We start from the raw sequence: 9,721 nt of genomic DNA, 5'->3' as shown, positions 1-9,721 counted from the left end.
GTGAGCTTGTAGATCGGCTATTTTAATTATTTTTGCCTCTTTCTTATATTATTTGACAATTCGGTCAATGTTTGACCAGTTTTTATAGTATAGTTTGTTGATTACTTTTGAGGCAGTAATGGTCTTTTTTGTTTTAAAGGATCTTAAAATTCCTTAAATTGTCACTTCACAGTCATCTGGGGACCCCCCCCCCCCCCCAAAATCCCCCCTGGGGGTCCCGACCCACAGGTTGAGAACCAGTGTTTTAAAGTGCCCCTTTAAATGTGTGTGTGTGTGTGTGTGTGTGTGTGTTGGGGGGGGAGGTGTCCGCTGCCTCGGTTACGTCAGTTCGCTCCAGCTATAGGCCACAAACAGCAGGACGAGGCAGAACAGGTGCACCAGGCTGGACGCCACCAGGTCCCAGATCTGCCAGGCTGCCGGCGGTGTCTGAGTGGTGGCAGTGACCAATGAGGGAGTCTCTTTCCCGCCGGGGGCGGGGACCGGAGGAGCTGGGCGGGGCGGCTCTTCTTCCGGTTTCCTGTCTACCTCCTCGCCACTGTCTCGCTCAGCGTCCTCCCCCTCCCTTTCTGGAAGAGGAAGGGGCGTCTCCAGGGAGACCAGCGCCCGCACGGCGGCGCGGACCGGCCGCAGGCGGCACTGGATGATGTCGTAGGGCGAACAGAGAGACGACTGGTATGACATGTCGTGTGTTTTACCGAGAGAGAGGATGAGGAGGAGGAGGAAGAGGAGGAGAAGGAGGAGGAGGAGGAATGAGAGGAGCCCCGAGTGAGAAAACAAAACGATAAATGTTTGGGAGGAAGGAGGGAAGGAGGGAAGGGGAACGATAGACGATGAAAGAGAGAAAACAACAAAGTTGAGGGGAAAAAAGAGGAAGAGAGGAAGAGAGGAAATGAAGGGATAAAGGGGAGAAATAAGGGGGTAAGAGGATGCAAGAAAGGAGGGAAGGAGGACATGTTTGTCAAGACAGGTAAAACACAGAAGAATGAACAGTGTTGGTTAGAAGGGGAGGAAGAAACGTAGAGTATTGGAAAAGAAGTTGACAAATAAGAGTGGTGAGAATGAAAAACAGGCAGAGAAGGGTGACATTGAGGATGACAAGAATAGAGAGAGAGAGCAACAGAGGTCACATAAAGAAGAAGAGAACGTGGAAGTGTGTGTGTGTGTGTGTGTGTGTGTGTGTGTGTGTGTGTGTGTGTGCGCGTGTGTGTGTGTGTGTATATAAAAAAATAAAAGAATGAAAATGGAAGAGGTGGGAATTGGATGAAGTGCATAAAAACAACACATGAAAGGAGTGGCGACGTAGGAGAGAAAGATGAGGAGGAGGAGGAGGAGGAAGGGGAGGGGGAGGAGGAGGGGGAGGGGGAGGAGAGAAGAGTTGCGATCCAGCCGGTAAACGGAGAGAAAGAAGAAGAAGAAGAAGAAGAGAAGGCAGGTGGTTAACAAACGGCACAAAGTTCAAGGGTCACACGGACAAGAGTGTGCATGTGGGCGGGGCTGGGGGAGCACAGGACACAGGAAGTAAAGAGCAGGCCTGCTTCCAGAGAGAATTGAGCTTTAAATGACCATCCCAGTCAGTGACTAAGTACATTTACTTAAGTACTGTACTTAAGTAGCATTTTGAGGTATTTGTACTTTACTTGAGTATTTCCAATTTCCAATACTTTTACTTCTACTCTACTACATCTCAGAGGCAAATATTGTACTTTTACTCCACTATAATTATTTGAAAACTTTAGTTTCTACTTACTTTGTAGATTTTGATTATTATTAGAAAACATACATTACCCACTTCAGCCCTATTATACGTTTCGGCCATTTGAAAATAGCCGATCTACAAGCTCACAATGCGTTTACTGTAGATCTGCTATTTTCAAAAGATTTTAGAAAACTAGTGAAATTGGACATTCTGTCTAATGAGTACTTTTACTTTTGGTACTTTAAGTACATTTTGATACCAATACTTCTGTTCTTTTAAGTAAATTAAGTAGATTTTGAATTCCTGACTTTTGTAACAAACTTGTTAAGAGTGCTTCTACATTGCAGTATTGATACTTTTACTAAAGTAAACATTTTTAGTACTTTTTCCACCATTGATCCTAGTGTGACTACGTAATAGATATTATCAGTGCTTTTTAATTTCAAGGACTCAAGCATTTTAATCGCTGTATTATTTATTATTTTACTTGTATATACATCCTGTTTGTTTACTTTTTTTCTTCCATATTCAATAAACTTTACAGAATGTACCTGAAAATGTTCAATGTTAGCTAAAACTCACTGTATTAGAAGCCCTCTTCAGGCTACAATGAAAGTTCAAAATGCACTTTTAAGGAACTATTGAGTGGGTGCAACGGGTAAATTACCTCCTACATTGTTTTCCACACCATTTCAACATGAATGGCAGTGAATGGCATTTAAAAATGTGTGCCGAGATCTACCAAAATAATACACTGCATACACTCATGTTACACCTCATTTTATGAAGACATAAAATTCTGTGCTAATGGCTAGAAGTGAAAATTAGACTGGTATAATTGTCCTAGAATTCTCTGCTGTGTACTTGACTGTCTCACAGTCTGGCCTCTCAAACTCTCTCTCTCTCCTCTCTCAGTAAGCAGACCATGCCCAGTGTGGGATGAGATGTCACAAGCAATGTTAGAAGCGAAGGATGCCAGTACCAGTGCGGTCAGCCAGGGGGCGACGGGACAGGGGCAGCCCGTTAGCTTGCAGAAGCTTCAGTAACTGTGCGGTCAAGTAGGGCCTTACAGATGCGTGCCGCACCGTGAGTTAAGCCAGGCAGCAACGTACGCACAGCACACTGTAGGGCCTTGAAGACGCAGGTGATACTGTTAGCAAGGTTAGGTAGCAACATACACATAAAGAGAGCCTTAAAGCCAGGCAGCCAGCAAGCAAGAAATGGAAAATCCAAAGTTCAGGCATCACGTCCAAATTCACTTGGCCTCATTCAAGGTGAAGCTTATGTTTCTCAACCATACGGTACAAGCATGTGTCAAGACCACAGTGAATAGAAATGTCATATTTTGTGTTATCCCCGATAACACTGAGATTGAAGTACTGGTCCCTGCAAAATCCCCCAGTAATACTTTCATATAAAAGCCATGTCTATCAACCCTGTCTGGGTTTATGACCGGCTCACTGTTAACACAGCATTATAGACATGGTCTTCCTAGAAAGTGATACTAAATTCTTACCAATATTTACAGGGTCTAAATGAAGTAACAAGATGGCACACTACAATGCCATAAGCTAATAACTGAAATGACAGTTAAATTAAACATGTAGGGTATTTTCAGGAGCCAGAAAGAACCACAACAGTGGCTGTGTTTACTTAAAGATACTCATTAGCAGCCTACAGCCAGTAATGTGTCTCCATGCAGCAAGAAAGTTTTAATTGGGAGTTACTTTATGGTACTATGAGCTATCTATTTTTCAACAAAAAATGTTATGCACACACACGCGCACACACACACACACACACACACACACACACACACACACACACACACACACACACACACACACACACACACACACACACACACACACACACACACACACACACACACACACACCAAGGCTAGCTGTGCAGTGATGTTTTGAAACACACACGCACCACACACGCACGCCCGCACGCACACCGAACCAATGGTGACTTGTTGCGATGTGGAGCAAGCTCAAAGCTACATATAGGCAATGACAACAGCTGTGTGTGGTGGTACAGTGCAGCCATGATGACTCATCTCTTAACGTCTTTGTCAGTGATGTGTCAGTGATGTGTCAGCTATGTCAGTTGATTTACAATCAGCAGAACGGGGATGGAGGCTTTGTTACCCTCCAGAGTGAAGTTGCCCTTCAGAACTGAACAGGAACCAGGTTCCTTTCCTAAACTTGTTAACCCATTTAGACCCAAGGTCGATAAAAAATAATAAACACCTTCTAAATCCTAACAGTTTTCTGAAAAACTACACATTTATATTCAAAATATTAAATACAATTTTATGTTGCTATATATATATATATATATAGCAACATCTAACATGACACAGATGCCGTCCCGGATTGAAAGCTATAACAACGTACTGTATTGGTTTAACAGGTCTAAATGGGTAACTGATTGTGGTCAGTTGAGCAGGCCCGATAGTGCTTTGTTATTTTCCTTTCATTATGTCATAGATTTATAAAGTTATATCATTTTTATACTCGTTTTGTGTCTCTTCGGTTTTAGCTGTTGTCAATAGTGGTAATTAGGTACAGAATCCCCAGTTCATGGTCTATAGGCAACTTGACTATACCAGCTCTGAGTGGAGGTGGGCGGGACTGTTGTATCGAAGGGGCGTGTCTTACCTCTGGCACGCCCATTTTCCGGCATGCGTCCAGGAAGTTCTCCACGTTTCTCCTACACTTGGCCATGCTGAGCTTAGGCTGGAGGGAAGCAAACACACACACACACACACACACACACACACACACACACACACACACACACACACACACACACACACACACACACACGCACGCACGCACGGTCGGAGTCCACTGTTAATTTCATAGTCGATGGAATAGTTCATTTATAATACAAACAATATAAACGACAAAAACGACGTACCACAGCAGGCGAGGGCACGTGGATACTGGCGACTGAGCGAGGGCGAATGTGATTGGCCAGGTGGCAAAGCACCACCCCATCCATGAGGGAGGAGCCTAAATCTTCAGGAAGTGCAACCTTTAGTCGGCTCTCTATGCTCTGCAGAGGGAGAGAGTAGGAGGTGAGGGGAGGTTTCAGAGTACACACGTACACACGTACACACACACACACACAGGGGCGTAGCACCAAATTCTGGGCCCTGGGGACAAAGATTCACTGTGGGCCCCCCTATGATTTTTTTTCTTTAAAAAAGACCAAAAAAATACGTTTTTTTTTTTTTTGGGGGGGGGGGCCTATTAACTCAGTCCCACTTACACCCCCCCTGTGACGCCCCTGCACACACACACTTTTTTATTTCTAGTCACTCAAGTCACTGTCCATAAAGAGCATACTGTAGTAGTCATGATTTGTTTGAGAAAAAAAGTCTCAAATCATGGCTTCTAGAAAATGTTGCAGAATAGCATGGTTGTTTAATTTATTTGTATTCATTTATGCTGTATGAATCAGCTTTTAATTGTATGGTGTATATAGTGTCTTACGTACCAATGTCTGTTGTTGTTATGTTTGTCTGTGCAAGACCAAGGACCACAATGGAAATAAGTCTTTGACTGTATTGGGTTTTTATACTTGACGTGTTTTCTTGTTTTTGTCAGTGAAAAGCATGCATCTCATGTACATTTATTTTTAACATGACGTAAATCAAATCAAATCAAAGTCTCACATCTCTAAGTTGCTCCATGAGCTCCAGCTCCTCTCTAAGCTGCTCCATCTTTCGTCTCATGGTGAACTGAGGGTCCATTACCTCCAGACTCTTGTGGCTCCGCAGGAATACTGCAGAGGACAACAACAACAACAATTGTTATTTTTTATGTGTTTTTCAAAAATATGACAAATATGTCGCAAAATCCTCTCTACAGTCTACAGTATGTGTAGTGTACGGTTCCATTTGGTTCCATTTCTACACATTAATTTGTGCTCTCAGAGTTACTATTCTTTTTTAATGAACACTGAGGATTTTACAGTGTACATATCTATGGGTATATTTTTAAGATATTCTGAAAACAAGCGTTTGTTTTGAAACACTGGCTTTTCAAAACCATCTCCCCATACACACTGTTACACAGCACACTTCAATTGTTCACTGACACGGAAAACCCTGTTTTTGGCGTGATAAAAGATGCACAAGTGATTATGTAAGCGTGCATGTAAGAGTGCTCATGCATGCAGGCGCGCAGTATTACATTGTCACAGGAGCAGTCATGTGTGCACGGCGAAGTCAGCTCACTTCAGGCGTTGCTCCGTTCACAACCTAATGCACAGTCCCCACATCAAATGACTAATACTCAATGTGAAGTATTTATGAAGAGAAAAATATGTTTTTGCCATTGTGTGTTTTCCCCAGTAATCAGTGTCTCCATCGTTTGTGCATGCAAATCATTATACAACTGAAATACACATAGAACTAGGCAGCTATTTTTACATGTATGTACATTATGTATGTTTGTCCTCCCCAGATTGGCCCATTTTATGGAGATTAGTTTATGCATTTGTGTGCTCGTCTGCGGCTAATCTCATAAACCACTACATTGATGAGCATCAATTCTCCATCTCCATTCTCCTGAATATTTTTCCAATCTTCCAATCAAACGATTTTTTAAAATGTATTTTTAAACTCCACAGTTCCTCCAGGCTATGACCAGTCTGGAGACGTACTTGGAGGCCAGCATGTTCATAACAGCACAGTATGCACACAACTGACATCATATCGAGGATGTCATGACGTCGTTCACAAACTGCACACCTAGTAACTTGCTGTCCATAGCTACAGATCGCAGAGGTAAGTTATTAGACGCTGTCTAGAGTTTTTATTAGGATAAATTAACCCATGAGATGTACCATCCTGTTTTCGGGGGGGAACCCTATACATACAGTACATACATACCACAAGTACTACATACCAACAAACAAAAGAGATACAAAAACATCAAAAAGCATGACAAAAACAACAAACCACCAGTAAACAATGAAAACCTTGCAAACATCACAGCTGTAAGATGGCCAATAATAGGTAAAGAGTAGGATCACCAACTAGCATCAGGTATAGACACTCAACAGAGAGTACCGGTACCAGTAGGTTCGATACAGTGAGTTTAAAATGATGATCGAGTTTCTTTGATAACAAGTACAGTCCATCTCAAAGTAAGGAGCGCACACACACACACACACACACACACACACACACACACACACACACACACACACACACACACACACACACACACACACACACACACACACACACACACACACACACACACACACACACACACACACACCATAGAACAAGAGGGTTGTCAGGGTGGGTTTTCAAGCTCAGTGAAATGCAGGCCTTCTTCGAAAAACCTGAGTGATAGCTAGTTACGCGCCGTGTTATGCACCGAAAATGGCTGATCTACAAGCTCACATTTGCCAAGTGTTCTATTTTTAAGCAACAACATAAATGCACCTTTTAGGGCAGAACAAGATAATGCACACATAAGGCCACAAGGGGGAGTCCAAGAGCTACTGAAAACTAGAAATTGAAATAGAGGAGTTTTTAGTCTGTTTTGATTTGGGGTGTGAGAGTGACTTCACTTTATGAAGGCCTCATACGATGAATTAACGTAATAAACTGACATATGTACACGCGTGCACAGTATTTGACAATCCCTCGTCACCTTGAAGAAGGCTTAGTTCCCTAACTCTAGGATAAGGATAATTCCTTTTAACAGGTCGTTCATGAAAGTCCTTGCGGTCTTGTTTCCAATGAGAACCTGTGAGCAATTAGGGGTTAAGAGTCTTGCTCAGGGACAAATTTCATTTCATCGACACATATGCTGACCTGGCCTGGAATCGAACCTGGGGCAACCAGGGCCTCTGGCTCCCTAGGCGGGCTCACTAACCACTCAGCTACGGCCGCCCCTACACACACTCTCACCTAACTATCTCATTGACCAATCATAAGGGTGGCTCCGCTGATAACAACAATGCTGATTACAAATACTGGTCCTCCAACACATTCTGTGTGTGTGTGTGTGTGTGTGTGTGTGTGTGTGTGTGTGTGTGTGTGTGTGTGTGTGTGTGTGTCTCAGCTCCTCTCCATATTAATTCACATCTTTCCTGTTTTTATAGTGAGAATTACTTTCTTGACTTTTGCTAACAATATGGCGGTCAAAGGCCACTCACTCTAGGCAGAGGCCAGGCCAAACAAACCACACACACCCCCCCACACCCACACACACACACAGAGCAGCTAATCCTGAGTGACATGGGACCTCAGGGTGGTGACCATAAATCAGCCAACACAAAGACAGAAAGACACAAGGGGATAGAGAGAGAGAGAGACTGATATATCAAGGAAGAGATAATGAATGTAGTAGTTCGATTCCATCTTCTAATTAGATCAACTGTTGTTCAGGGTTTTCACATGCACACACTCTCTCTCCCTTTCCTTTTCTCCCTACGGTCACACAGCATGTTCACATTAAAACTAGCTGACGGTTTAACCCATTAAGACCTGAAGCCGATTCTACACGTCTCCTAAATCTCAACAGTTTTCTGAAAAACGTATGTTTCTATATCAGTGGTGCTCAATCTTTTTCATGTCCAGGACCCCACAAAATGGTATGTATTTGGCCACGGACCCCCATCAAAATATGTTGTTCCAGGGACCCCCCAGAAGCAAAGATTTGAGTTAAAAATGTTCGCTTTAAAAATATATATATTCAAAGATTTGCACACATTTTCACGATTTTTCAAAAATAGCAGATCTACAAGCTCGTAGCGCGGCACTCGGTGCCGCGCTATGAGCTTGTATATCTGCTATTTTTGAATAGCCCAAAGTGTAAAATAATGCTTTTTAGCTCAAATCTAAAAATAACACAGTTCCAGGTCTTAATGGGTTAATAAACTGGGTGACAGTTTGTTCTTCCTCTCTTCCGCTATCCCCCCCCCCGCCCCCCCTCGTCTACCCAGGAGCCATCAGCGCTGCCATCTGGACCGCTCCAACCCAGAACTACTGTTGCTTCCCAACGCCAAATGATTCTCTCTCTTCCTTTCGGGGGCCAACATGTTCTCAGAAGCCCCTCTGGGTTTCTCCGGTTCACCCACACAGATTTTTCTATTCTCTTTTTAAACCACTTTCATCCTGCCGCCATTATAGGCTATAATTCGCTGTTGAAAGTAGCATCAATAGCCGATCTACAAGCTCACAACAACGTCGCGATGCAACACATTGTGAGCTTGTGGATCGGCTATTCCCGATATGCGTCATACAAAGAAAGTATATAGGGCTTAAGTGGTTAAATTGTTTTCGTTTATCATCAATAAACTGCTTTATAAAGATAAAGAAATGCATTTGACCCATCCTAACTACTTAGGAGCAGTGAGCAGCGCCCCCTGGGGACCAACTCCTGTCAGAACCTTGGTCAAGGGCACTGGCAGGAGTATGTACCCAGCATGCGTGTCTTTAGGTGTGGGAGGAAACGGCACACCTGGAGGAAACCCACACAATCACGGAGAGAACATGCAAACTCCACACAGCCACCCCCCCCCCCCCCCCATTCCAGGACCTTCTCTGCACCACCGTGCTGCCCCTTATCACCCTATTATACACAAATGAACCCTGGCAACGCGTTGCAGCATGACCAGCGCGTTCAGGTTTCAGTAACCAGCATTGACCTGTGGGGGTTACTGCATGTGTGAAATAGGCTCCCTCTCTCTCCCTCCCTCCCCTACGCCTCAATCGCTGATCGAGCTTTCTCTCTCTCTCCCTCTCTCTGTGTCTCCATCTCTCACCATCCTCTCTCTGCCTCTCTCTTTCTCTCTGTTACTGATCAAGCTCTGGTCTGACGTCACACAAAACACCACAAAACTTTGTCCATCTGCACTGACGTTTGGCATGTCGCGTCCATGTATGGGCATGTCTGCGTGCCTGCCACAGACACCGCCACAACTTGAACTCTATATTATAGGTATTAGTGTGATTTGTTTTAGTGTGACAGGGAAAGTCCTGAC

The 9,721-nt window shown here is 43.8% G+C and overlaps 1 protein-coding gene across 1 annotated transcript in view; it reads right to left on the bottom strand.

Annotated features, from left to right (window-relative positions):
* Nucleotides 1-318: 318 nt before the first annotated feature.
* lrch1 (leucine-rich repeats and calponin homology (CH) domain containing 1) overlaps nucleotides 319-9,721 on the bottom strand; it is a gene marked incomplete at its 3' end in the record, with an annotated part of 120,665 nt that continues 111,262 nt past the window's right edge. Inside the window, exons 16-19 of the mRNA XM_080456964.1 lie at nucleotides 5,388-5,497; nucleotides 4,628-4,765; nucleotides 4,366-4,443; nucleotides 319-669 (exon numbers count right to left, since the gene is read on the bottom strand). Coding sequence (XP_080313090.1) covers nucleotides 319-669; nucleotides 4,366-4,443; nucleotides 4,628-4,765; nucleotides 5,388-5,497 — 677 coding nt within the window. The remainder of the gene's footprint in view (nucleotides 670-4,365; nucleotides 4,444-4,627; nucleotides 4,766-5,387; nucleotides 5,498-9,721) is intronic.

Source organism: Gymnoscopelus braueri (genome assembly GCF_963280865.1).
Source record: "Gymnoscopelus braueri genome assembly, chromosome: 18".
Classification (NCBI taxonomy): domain Eukaryota; kingdom Metazoa; phylum Chordata; class Actinopteri; order Myctophiformes; family Myctophidae; genus Gymnoscopelus; species Gymnoscopelus braueri.
Note: the sequence above shows the minus strand (reverse complement) of the source record. Positions and strands in the feature narration are given on the sequence as shown.